This window comes from Leptodactylus fuscus, chromosome 2 (genome assembly GCF_031893055.1).
Source record: "Leptodactylus fuscus isolate aLepFus1 chromosome 2, aLepFus1.hap2, whole genome shotgun sequence".
In the NCBI taxonomy this organism is placed as follows: domain Eukaryota; kingdom Metazoa; phylum Chordata; class Amphibia; order Anura; family Leptodactylidae; genus Leptodactylus; species Leptodactylus fuscus.
In genome coordinates, this window is record NC_134266.1 from 183,565,066 (window position 1) to 183,578,491 (window position 13,426).

General features: G+C 37.6%; 1 protein-coding gene across 1 annotated transcript in view; it reads right to left on the bottom strand.

The window, feature by feature from the left end:
- Positions 1 to 13,426, bottom strand: part of MYO16 (myosin XVI) — a 247,923-nt gene that overhangs the window by 161,780 nt on the left and 72,717 nt on the right. The window contains exons 7-10 of the mRNA XM_075265275.1: positions 11,265 to 11,390; positions 10,324 to 10,399; positions 9,031 to 9,181; positions 1,598 to 1,748 (exon numbers count right to left, since the gene is read on the bottom strand). Coding sequence (XP_075121376.1) covers positions 1,598 to 1,748; positions 9,031 to 9,181; positions 10,324 to 10,399; positions 11,265 to 11,390 — 504 coding nt within the window. The remainder of the gene's footprint in view (positions 1 to 1,597; positions 1,749 to 9,030; positions 9,182 to 10,323; positions 10,400 to 11,264; positions 11,391 to 13,426) is intronic.

Below are 13,426 nucleotides of genomic sequence, written 5' to 3' on the forward strand. Positions count from 1 at the left end.
GAAGAAATATACTTATGGTTGAATTCAGCATTTTAATGCTGCTCCTACACATAGAGAAACCTATGAGTCTTCCCTGCCCAAAAACAGCTAACAGGCAGTTTTCTATATATACCAACATTACAGACACCATAATAATAATACGAGTAAACAGAATCTGTCCTATTCACACATGTATATTAATTATTTTGACATCTAGAGTACCTGTATGTTTATTTATTTATTTACCGCTTATAATGCTATATTCTTAAAGGGGTTATCTACTTTCAGACCAGTATTGAGAGACAAATATTATATGTACTATAACATAATATACTGTACTATAACAAGCTGTGCATCTGTGTGCTCATACCATGACAATGGACCCGTATATCACATAACTATCGTCAGAATTTTATCCACTAGAGGTAAGAATGAATGACAGCAAGCAGAGATCTAAAAAACTGTGAGGAATTGATACAGAAAGTATTGAAAACTGTACCACTTTTTATTAGAGAAACAATAACATTTGTCTTTCAATATTGATATGAAAGTGGACAACTCCTTCAAGGTATGCAAATTCACCAGAGGCTGCTAGCACAGTTGATCTGTGAGGATTCCAGGAGTTGGACCAAGACAAATCACATACTGATGACCTATCCAGTCGATGGGTCATCAGTATGAAAAAAAAATTGGGGTCCAGGAAATCCTTTTAAGCCTGGATATCAATATCAATAATAAGGGACCTTCTTGTTTTTTTTTAATAATAAGATCCTTCTCCAGCCCCTTTCTCACTGTATGGTAAACTAATTATTCATCTACATAGAAAGGAGCCTGTAAATTTCCACATTGCCCATGGACCTGGACTGGAATCCAATCTCTGTGGACCCTATGGGTTGCTTAAACATATCAAACCTTGATACAGCATTTCAGCTTGAAAACCATGGTTTCGATATTTTCGGACTTATAGAGTATAGTAGGTCAATCTCTAAGGTCTTATTTAAGCAAAAATGCCATTTATCACAAAATTAATGATTACAGATGAGCGAGTAGTATTCAATCGAATAAATCCCCTGCATAGTTATTGGTGTACTCGGCCGAATACAACGTGGTAAACGCTGTAAAAATTTGATGCCCCTCCCATCTTTCCTGGCACTTTTTTACACCAATAACTATGGAAGGGCAGTATTCGATCTATTATTATTATCTAGAATACTACTCGCTCATCTCTATTAATGATTGGTAAAACAGCCATGACAGTCCTTTGAAGCCTGTTGAAAGGGCGTATTCCCATGACCATGTGATGGTCGATTGATTCATGAACTACCTATGGGTCTATTCACATGGCTATATCTGTCAAAACTGACCAAGATACAGCATGTCAGGTTCTTTGTTGGTCATAAAAAATGGCCTGTCAATAAGGGACATTTGAATAGACCCATAGACACTCATGATTTTAAAAATGGCGGTCACACATCAGTGTGTCACTGTCATGTGGCTAAGGCCTAAGACTAGGGTATTGGAACTTAAAAGAAACAAATTTAAAAAATGTCATAAACTTAAATCTTTTCATCTAGTTTCTGATTTTTTTTCCATGTATCAGTCCCTTAAAATGTAATACCTGTTCCAGTTTTGTACCACTATTTGCCGTATTTCTTTCGGAGGCATTGTCCTGTGAATAATGTTTGCTTAATGCCTTTCCTGAATCTTTGAACATGGTGTCTTTCTCCAGTAAGCTGTCTTGCTTGGAAATTGGTAAAGCCAATGGACGCCTATAAAAACAAAACATAAAATTAATAAATGAAAATCAAAATAAACACCTGTCCGTATTTCTTTAATAAACGCAATTAACCAGGAAGATTTGGGATTCATTTATATTCCAAGTAAACAGAAGATGTGCAGCCAGTGAAATGTAAGATTCCATTCAGCAGCAGCCGTGTTAAAAATGCAAGGATAGGCAGAATAGTCATGAGATTCGATTTTGCAAGGAAAGCAAATCAATAAGTAATCTAAAAATTTTTCACCCCAAACTAACAACAAACAGGAATCTATTATATGGGTGATGATTCTAACAATTCAAGAACAATAAAGAGCTTAAAACTTTTATATACATTTTATTATACTGTGTTAATATGCATATTTTAATGAGAATCAGATTGATTTAATTAAACAATTTCCATACAGATGATTTATTTTAATTATGTATTTCAAAATTAAAGAAAAAATGATATAAAAGTCTTGCAAGGAATATTCCCTAATGACAGGGGAACACAGGTTGTTCTTGAATTTACTTATTAAGACATATTCAATGCTGTAGCTAGTTGGACATAAGAAATTTACTAAGTTTCTGAACAAAAGCTATTCTGAGTTTCTTTGGTACAATTATTGTGCATTTTAATGTGCCACTCCTCTGAAGAGGAGTACTTCCTACAGATTATCTCATTAATTCTGTCCATAAAATTACTAGCTGGGTGCCAACAAATTGAGTGATCGATTTTGGATGTGAAAAAAACAAGAAAACACTATGGGACAGATTTACTAATCCATATGCATGCAAAGTGCCCATAAAAAAACATTGTATGTGTCATGCACCACAGTTCTTGATTTCTTATTTACTTCACCTAGAAAGGATACATGGTTAAGTGGATAAAAGTAAAATCATAAAATGTGATAAACGTAGTACATTTTTTTGCTGTAAGGGGCATTTACCATCGAAACATGTAAGCAGCGTATGCGTTTTTTAGGGGGTTTTTTGTATCTTTTTGTATTATGAAGTGGGTTAAAGGTTAAGTTTAGGAGGAGGATCCTCAATACTGTTAAAGACCAGACAGATCCTGATGGAAATTCATGGACTTTTTCAACACATCTGAGTTGGCCATGTGATTTTTGTCTAAAGTGAGCCATCCAAGAGGTGGTGTAAGGAAATGTAAACTGTAACATTAGCCAACATGTGCTAGGTCCACCACACAGCATGTGCCACTATTGACTTATCTACTTACCAAGCTATTAGTACTATTTCCTCTACATGGTTGAACCCATAATAATCTAAAAATGCCTTGATATTAAAAGAAAAACTTTGTCTTAAGGTAATTCTAGGATTCTGGAACAAACAAACCCAAATAAATAATGTATGTTTTATTTTAAGATTTTTGGAGAAATGTAGAAAAATTATATTAAAAGTAAAAAGGTAGTTAGCGTTGTTAAATATACACCTGCCAAACCTTTACCAGGTTTTTCACAGTGCTGAAGGATCTTTACATTAATGGTGTGGTATCCACAGGTGGGCCTCAATGTGTAAACCACATTGGTCTCCCTCAGTGCCTGCCATTGATGTTTCCAAAGTACTAGTCAGTGTCACATATACCCCATAGCTCCAGTTCCAAACCAGCACTAATTTCTTGCAATCTCTTGCAATTGTACGCCATGCTATTATTTATATCATTTCTGGAGTAAATTACAGTAAATTGGTCAAGCTGCGAGAAGCAAAACCCAGCTGCTGTTTGGGCTAGGCTTCATACAATCACTGAAAGCTCAAAAAAATGTGTTCCTAAGACAATAAAGTATGACAGAGAGGAGCATCTCTAAATACTAAAATATTACTTTTAATATAACCTCAGTAAAATGCAAAGCCACAGCAAACAAAATAATGGTAAACATAGACAATGCACTAACCACAGAATAGAATAATGTAATATGTCAGTGGGGTAAAGTGTTCCAAAGATAATGGAATATGTCATAGTAAACTGGTCAGTATATGGTCAATTGTAAACTTGTGGCTTGAAGATAAAGTGCAACGATTATCAGGCAAACCATCTCCAGGCAGAGTCAGATTAGCATTGATAACTCATATATTCCAATGATCTTGCAGTGAGGCTAGTAGATAAATGTCCAGCTCACATGGTGATGTACACAGAAGTCAGATGTATCAATGCAGACAGTGTACATTGCCATGTGCGACATACATTTACCTGCTAGTCTTACTGCAAGGTATACATGGTATACAAACAAAAGGTCTGTTTCTGACATGTCTGTATATGTAACCTTCCCATCATCCCCATCCCCTGTCAGTAGCCCCTACACAGTAATTGTGCCCCTTTTGTGTCACAGCCTCCCCTACAGAATCCTTTGATTATATGCTGTTGACCACACAATATTTTCTCCTTCTGAAAGTGGTAAGTTGTGTATTATAAATATTTTCCCTCTGGATCCCTAGAGGACAAGAGTCATAAATTTACGATAGTCAGACTGTCATCCATCAAAAATGAATAATTGAGGCGCATCCTCTGACAATGGAGGAAGTATTAAAGGGGTATTCCCATCTACATAATTATTTTTAAATTTGTAGATAATTAAAAGTTGAACATTTTTGCAAATATAAGTAATTAAACATTTTGCAGAGTTTAAAAGATTTTCTCTAAATATCTTGTGGTCACAGTCTGTTATCTTGATCGGTTGCCAGTGGGTACAACCATGAATACAGGAACTTTCTAAGGTCAGAAATCAGCCATGATTTCTTTATTTTGGCTGGGATATCTTTTGATACATATGGTGTTCCTGCCTGATGACCCTGCTACAATAAGAAAATCATAGCTGGGTTCCTGACAAGACCCAGACCATAGAAAGTTTCTGCATTTGTGGTTGTAACTAGAGATGAGCGAACACTAAAATGTTCGAGGTTCGAAATCCGATTCGAACAGCCGCTCACTGTTCGACTGTTCAAACGGGTTTCGAACCCCATTATAGTCTATGGGGGGAAATGCTTGTTACAGGGGTATGCAACATTCGATCAAATTCTACTTACCAAGTCCATGAGTGAGGGTCCGGCCGGATTCTTCTCCCTGCGCAGTGTCCCAGAGTGAATGCAGAGCCAGAAGAGGGAACGCTGCGCAGGGAGAAGACTTCTAAAGGTAAGAGAAGAACCAGCGTTGATTGGCAATGTATAGCATTCTGCCAATCAACGCTGGTTCTGCATCGAATCTTAACTTCGAACAGCTAGTAGTATTCGATCGAGTACGAGTATTTTGAATACCGTAGTATTCGATGGAATACCTACTCGATCGAACACTACTCGCTCATCTCTAGTTGTAACCATTGGCAACCAATCTAGAAAACAGACTGTCACCACTAACAAAGTTAGAGAAAATCTTTAAATTTTTGCAGAATTTCCAATTACTTATATTTGCAAAAATGCTTAACTTTTAATTATCTACAAATATAAATATGATTATGTACGTGGGAATACCCCTTTAAGACTTGTATACTGAATGCCAGTCTTGATAATTCCCCCTCAATGTGGGCCTTTATCCTTTCTGCTTTTTAAACAGATGTTGAACACCATACCTCCAAACTGCTGCTGGACAGCTCCTACTTGGCAATGGAAACCAATGTAGTGTACAAACACAGTTACTTAAAGGTTTGCTTTTACTTTTTCACTGTTCAAAAGATGATGGCTATGAAAAATTGCAAGAAATTTCTGTTTTGAAAGACTTATAAATGAAATCATTCCTAATGTAAATGTTCCTGCTGAAAGAGCCAGAAACAGAAATATCCATTAATATGTCTCAAACTTTTTACAATACATAATTATAGGGCACAGATGTCACCTCCAGTGCCACCACTTACTCTTATGCTAAAGGTTAAGAGCCCATTACATTTCCATGCAGTTTATTTCTCCCTCTTGAATATTAATTTACAGCAGATGTATTTTAAGGATCTTCTCTGTTTTAGTTTCAACAAAATTGGGTGAATATATTAGCACCCAAACATGTTTATGTCTACCTTGATCTTTCTTTATAACGAGATCTTGTTAAAACAGATCTAAGATAAAATGTTATTTTATAGTATGAAAAAAGACCCAGCCCTTCGACAAATCCCATCAAATTCGGCAGAATGTTAACCAAAGACAATATCCAGCTCATCTTCTCACCAGTTTTTAATGTGCTGAATATTGAAGCATGCTGTGCGACTTGTCTTGATGCAAAAGGAACATTACAGAAAATATCTTTTTCATCAACTGTTCAGTCCAGTTACATATTATACAGGTCAAAATACGTATTGCGCAAAGTAAAAAGAAACATTAATTTTATGATATAGTAGCAAATACATGAATCTTTAAAGGATTTAAGAACCGTGAATGAATCCAGAGGAATAGGGAGACCACTGAATTATATGGGTGCTATATAACTGCACAGTACAATCTGACATGTATATAAAGCTGTAATACAGCTGTGTGCATGAGCCTGACTACATTATTTTTATATGCATTGCCCTCTTCCTTGACGTATAATGCAGATAAATGCTATCAGCTGCAAGCCAGATTTTCAGCTTTGGCATTGTACATAATCTGTTCCAATTGTACATATAAATTAGAGACCTCTAATGTAAAAGTAAAATATGGTTCCTGCCTTTGATAGGCATCATCCTCATTTGTCAATGTCAGAGTCTATTTGAACAATATTCACAAATGTATGCACCCATGTAATGTAGTTGTTCTGATACAACGCTAAATCTCAAAACTAAATTGAACACTGGGATCTGCCACACTGGCATTAGCGTACCCAGCTTTTGTAGTCAATGAGGCATGATATTCAGCAGCATCTCTGCTCATGGAGTGTTGAAGAATTTTTCATTTAACTATTTAATAGGGTGCGCCAGCGAACAGTTTCTGGAAGTTCAACGCTGGCTATTAAATCCCAGACACAAAGCATGTAAATGACATGGCCTATGTAAAGGAAGGCAGTATGATACTAATAATTATTACAATAACAGCCGCACATGTCACATAAGGGCACGTCAAAGTTTTGACAATTTAATCATTATTATATGACAAGAAAACGGTGCTTTTTCATTTAATGGAAAATGTCAGAACAGAAGGCGATTGCTGCTTTGATACATTTACTTTCTATGGAAACTGTAACTTGCAAAAATGACATCTATTAGTGTCTTTAAAGGCAGTTCATATGCCTTATGTATATAATTTTGCTTGCCCCAACATCCCCTCTCTTAGCTCTTATATTGGAAAAATGACAGCGCAAGTAAACTTTGTATAGTTCTATAAATTTGAATGCCAAATGTTAAACCTTGTGAAAAAAGTAAAATAATGTATTTACAAATGTCTAGGATTGCTTTCATGCAGTGTAATGTACTATTTATGTAGCAGGTTTGGTACTTGTCTAGGTTTGCAATAAGCTGAGAACTGGGAAAACAGTGTCCGGTGCTTGCATTTCGCCGGGTTTCCATCCTCAGCCCCGGTGAAACTGGACCAGGGACGGAAACCCGGCGGTCAGCTTTAAAACCCATTCACTTGAACGATTTTGTAAAGGTGACCACTGGTGTCCGCCTGTGGCCTGTCCACGGGGAAACCGTTTGTTTTATCCGGACACAAAGTCCTGCATGTCCAACTTTGTGTCCGGCTAAAAAAAATGATTTCCCCACGGACAGGCTGCAGGCGGACACCAGTGGTCACCTTTACAAACCCATTCAAGTGAATGGTTTTGAAGCTGACTGCTCGGTTTCCATGCCCTGTCTAGTTTCGCCCGGACTGAGGACGGAAACCTGGCGGAAAGCACAAACCGGAGAAGGAGTGCAAGAGTGAACGAACCCTTATCCTGTTTTTCTTGAAGAAGCTTGAGGTTGATTTTTAGGTCTGTATTTTAGGCTAAAGATGCAGTTTGGGAGCAAGTAATTACAAATGTTGTTTCCTCCGACAGTCTAAATTCATTCCCCTGCTGGTGTGAGATGTGCCTGAATTATTAAGAAGCTCCTACCTCTTAATAATTCTGGCACATCTTACAAGGTGCCATGCACCATAATTGAAACTGACACCAGTTAAGGAGTGGCATAGATTTCAGGTAGAACTCATGCCAGTTTTCTGGTGTGAGTAATAGCAAATTTGTCAGGCTGAGGCATTCCCAGCCCATCTTCATCTCTCCTGACTTTTTCTATACATTGGCAAGGAGGCCCATCTTTTGACATAAACTGATGTGCACCAAAAATGCGCCAGTTTTGCTCCATGAAAGTGGTGTGGCTATTATAGTAAATTTCACCACTGAGTTTTTGTTACTTTTATTACTGCAGATTTTGCAGTGTATTTTTTATTCAAGAAAGTGGATTCAAAAGGAAAGGGAAATCTAAAGCAAGCACTTATATTTCTTCCTGCTGAATCCACTCCTGGTGTTGGCTAAAAAAAAAAACTGAGGGTCTCTTCACACGGAGTTTATGCTCCGTGTATTCTGTACATTTTACACGTGTAAAAATACACGTATAAAATGTAGTTAGCCATTGAGTTCAATGGCATGTTTGTATAACGCGCGTCTTTTTGAACTCAATTGAACTCAACTATTAGCCATTGAGTTCAACTGAAGTTTAAAGATGGGTGCCTCATTCTTCCGGAAGAGACTTTCTGGTTTGGTTATAGCTTTGAATCATGTCATAAGGCTTTGTGAAAGTCAATCATGACTTCTAATAAGCTGTCTTTCAATGTGCAGTGCTAGATGCATAGATGGGAAAGTGTTTTACGTACATTATCCCAGCGTTTCTAAGGGAGTATATTATGAATCTCCCTATACTGATACAGCAGTGTCTTCAAGGGGATAAAGTACCCCTCCTGACCCATGTTTATACTTGTGAAATTCCCGCTGATAAGCAATGAGTTTTAGGTCAATAAGTTTTATGTCAAAGATGCGATCACTGACAAGCAAATCAATTATGGCTTCTTCAATGTATAGTATATTCTATAGTAACAGCTTCCATACTGAACTTCAGAGAAACCAGGGTGTTGAGGTGCATTATGAAACACCAAAAAGTTTGATCCATCCCTGGTAATAAGGACAATTTTTAATATGTCAATATTTAACATGGTTTTCTATGTCTCAGGTGGCCATACAACGTTATAGCACAAAAAACACTCCATGCTTTGGTCATTGTAGATCAGTTTCTGTTCCATTATACCGCAAAACCGTACATAGCATAGTGCATTGTTCTTCAACCAAGAAAACTACAACTCCTTCACCGCAATGCCACTTTCACTACAGTATTTGCAGTACTAAAACTTACAATTTATTGGCACCCAAAGGAAGATCATGTAAGATCTCTTCATACTGTTCATCGTGAAAGACTGGGAAATAGGAAGGGTTTACATTTTTCTGTTCTGAAAGATCTTCAGCTTTTAGCAGCATGTCTTGTATGAATTCTGTTGCAGCTATGTCTGTGGATAGATATTAAACAATCAATAATACATGTATTTATAAGCAATAGTAGATTATATCAGCAGAAATGCTCTCAGAGCTAATACTGGCTTCTTCAACAAAGAAATATGGTGACATGCTGAGCTATATTGACTGGCCTTTTTAACAGAATCTATGATGGACCCTGTAACACAGATATGAACCATCCTTACAGTTAGTTTTTTGGCTTTGGTTTTACTTTATGATAGAGTAGTGGTGGCAATCTGTCTAGGTCACTATGTCTACATCATTACTACATGTGAACATACGCTGTCGATTGTTTTAACAAAATCACAATGTCTATACTTTTTTTCTGCCTGCATATACGTTGACTATATCTTGACTGCATAGCAAGAAGTATTACTCCAGTGCTTTCTAAAATGTGAAGAAAATGTAAAGTTCCCTTTGAGTATTAAAATGTTAAATTGTATTCAATAATTTTGTAGCAAATTTATTTAATTTTAATCCTTGAATGATAATCTCTGGGACCATAAAGTTATTTTTTTCTATACACGGATGGATGTGGTATATGTACATAGAACCCTAGAGAAGTTACTAATACGGGACAAGCTTTCTGTTGGATGTATTTAGCAAGATCATTGTTTCTGGGCTAACATAGTGAGTATTATAGAGTTAAGACTAGGGCTTACATACATGGCAGAGTCAAGTGCATGGATGTCAATGAATGGACACTGTGCTGTTCCTTAGGTTTTGTTGTAGCCAACTGGACATACAATGATTTTCTTTGTCTCCATATGAAAGCATAGGCATACAGAGATACGATGAAGGCCTTATGCACCTCTATAGCTAGCCTATGGTGGCTTATATTGAAACTTACTGTACTGTATTTATGAACCTTTAGAGTTAGTCCAAGGTAACTCAAACATTCATAGAGAATGATATTAATCCTTTCTGCAATCTTATTGATGGGTATATGAATAGAGAACATGCACAGTACAGTATATTATTCAACCAGTTAATTCTGTGTATTAACAATTACGGCATTATGACACCAACCATAGCATTTTGTGATATTTAGTAGGGGTGGGCGAGACAGCATTAGCATAAAAAAATTGTAAAGATAATTTTTAAAGAAGTAAAACCTGTCATCAATAAAACTAACCTGAAGGTTTATCCCCATTACAGTTGAGAATATTGGGATTCGCTTGATGAACAAGAAGAATTTTCACAATATTTGTCTGAAAGAAATACATTAAAAATGAGTCAGAATCTTTTAATTCTGTAAAAGGTCCATCCACAAACTGTGTAGTTGATTCTTTTTTTATGAACAGCACTGACAGTGAAGGATGTATTCACCTTTGTATCACATTTGTACAATTAGAACTATTGTATATTTGCCTTGTTTAAATGCATGGTGTTATTGAACTATGTATGAATCATCTGGGTTAATGCCCCATACACACAATCTGCTCATCTAGGTAGGACCAGGTAACTGCACATATGGGCAGAACAAATGAGCAAGAAGAAAGAAAAATCGATCTGTTTAATTTCATCACGCCCAGCTAGCTAGCAAAGGTTTCTGGCAGTGGTTTATACTCCTCTCACCATTAAATAAACATGCACCTCACTGATCTAATGGAGCATAAGAATAACTATCAGTGGAACAAGGATTTGGCGGACAGCTACTGAAGTTGTATAGGTGAAAGTGTATAGGTGAAGGTGTATAGGTGAAGGTGTATAGGCACCATTAGAATTATAGTTATGCAATACAAATACAGGAAGTGGATGCTGATGTGAAGTTTCGTAAACTTCTTGAAGTTCTTTCCTTACGAAGTAACATTTCAATCACCAGGGGATTTTATTTTTTTTTAATTATTGACTTCCTGTTTTGCAACAAAGAGGGGGGAATTGTTTAAAACTATATCAAATTATATAAAATAATGTAGCCAAAAATAGTGTCTGGGTAGAAGTATATGGACAGAACTGTATGGCTCTTTCATTTATTACATACGATTATACACAATTCATATAGTCATACAAAACTTTAGAAATTGCTATATAAATGTATTGTCATATTGCAGTGATGTTTCATTCTCATATTACCTGTCCGTATTTTGCAGCTAAATGAAGAGGAGTCCAATAAAGGTTATCTATAGCATCTGGGTCCGCATTGTGCTCTAGTAACTGACTCGTCACTTCTTTAAAGCCACCCGCTGAGGCAATGTGAAGCTGTGGATAAAACACATTGCATTAGTAAGTTATCATAAAAAGGGAAAGAATGTACTACAATGTAATAGCAATGTGGCTGTAGAGACTATACTTTATTTGGTGCTTCTTCCTTGGATTTTTTAATGAAAGATATCAAGTAGCCACGAAGGCACTTATATACTCGAATATATTTCATGCAGTGGCAATGCAGCAACCCAGTAGACACAAAAAAACTTGTTTTATATTGTATTATATTGTGTTGGTGCCACTGAGTAATTTTTTAATATGTAACTGTGTGCTGCACCCAGGAGTGAACCTGCCCCTTTCGCCACCCGAAGCGAACAACAGAAAGCCCCCCCGGGAGGAGGGGGTGTGGCAGAGCAGAGGGGGTGGGGTTTAGTGCCGTTCGCAGGCAGAGAGCAGGCACGGAGAAGACCTGCTCTCTGCCTGAGCGTGAGGGGAGGCTGCTCCAGTGGCCTCCCCAATCCACTGCTCCGTGCTAAGCCAGTCCAGGACAGCTTGTCCTGGACTGGCTTAGGTAAGAAAAAATGCCGCCCTCTCTGGAGCCCTGGCATAGCGCCGCCTGAAGTGGTCGCTTCAGGTCGCCTCATGGGAGGTGCGGCGCTGGCTGCCCCTTTAATGGGCTATTCCACAGCATATTGGGAGCTTAGATCTGATGGCTCAGTCCATCAAGCAGAGTTTTGTAAAGGGGATGGAGATTGGGAGTCTTTACCCAGATTCCAAAGTGTGAGGATGTGTCCCAGTCAGTTCTTAGAGAGGAAAGTGTGGGAATTAGGTTCAAGCATATGTATCTGTGCTGCAGCTATGAGAAAGGGAGAAGAAAGTTGCTTTCAACCCTCAGAAGTTTGGAGAGTTTTTATGACATTTTGTTTAATCTAAGGAAACTTATAACTCAGGATTGCCACAAGGTAATCCTGCGAAAGTGTAGAGACTGGCACATAATTGGAGAGTCAGACTAAAGCGTAGGCTGCTGGAACAAGCATCATCAAGATCAACCCATATCCATAGTGGACCGCTAAGTAAGATCTGTACCTCCATCATTATGGAGGCTGTTGGTTGCTGTTTGCTTTGTTATCAAGTAAAGCTGTGTAAACTGAGTCATTTATGTGCATCTACTATCATTGGCACTCGGATTCCAAATTGATTCAGTAGGGCTAGTAAAAACCGATAGGACTCACCCTGAGGAAGACTACCACCACCATGATGTACCCACAGTACCCTGAAGGCTCACCAGCTCTGTACCAGCCCAGGAGCAGAGCTGGAAGAAGTGTTTGAGTCCACATGCCAAAGTGGCAAGTGCAAGTTATACGACTACTACTCTGGGTTTTCTCCAATAGGTTGCTGCAGTACAACTGTCCACTCTCAAGTAACTTTCTTGGTTTTAGAGTTGGCTTGACCATGAGATATTTATGTTATATTCTATCAATTTTAGTAAAAGATACATTGATGAGATTAATCAAAATTGGGACATCTCATACCATTATCTTAATTTCTTGTGCCCCACAGTGGAATGTGCCAAACTTATTAAAAGGCACATACCCCTTAATCAATTAGATAACTCTCTTGCTCACCATGTGCTAGAGATGAAAATCTTTGCAGTTAGGAACTGGTGTACATTTGAGCTATAATTTACACCATTTAGCACTGTATAAGTAGGAGTGTCCAACCTGTAGCCTGAGGAATGCATGAAGCCTGGGATAGCTATGAATGCAGCATTATGAGTTTTTTGTGATAATGTGTCTGAATATCAGGTGAGATAAACATACATATACTATCACTATTGCCTAGTCATGGGTACACATTTATGGCATCAGATTCTAGATGGTGTGCGGATTCTGGTGTGTTATCTTCCAAGAACAGATGTTGGAATTGACACCATCAGATATTACATATCATAGTTGTATTCATATCTATCCCAAGCTGCATGCAGTCCTCAGGCCATGGGTTGCACACCCCTACTTATACAGTGGTAAATGACTTGGCAAAGCAATGATTATCAATAATATTTCAGTCAACCATTGCAGCTTTAGGTGTAA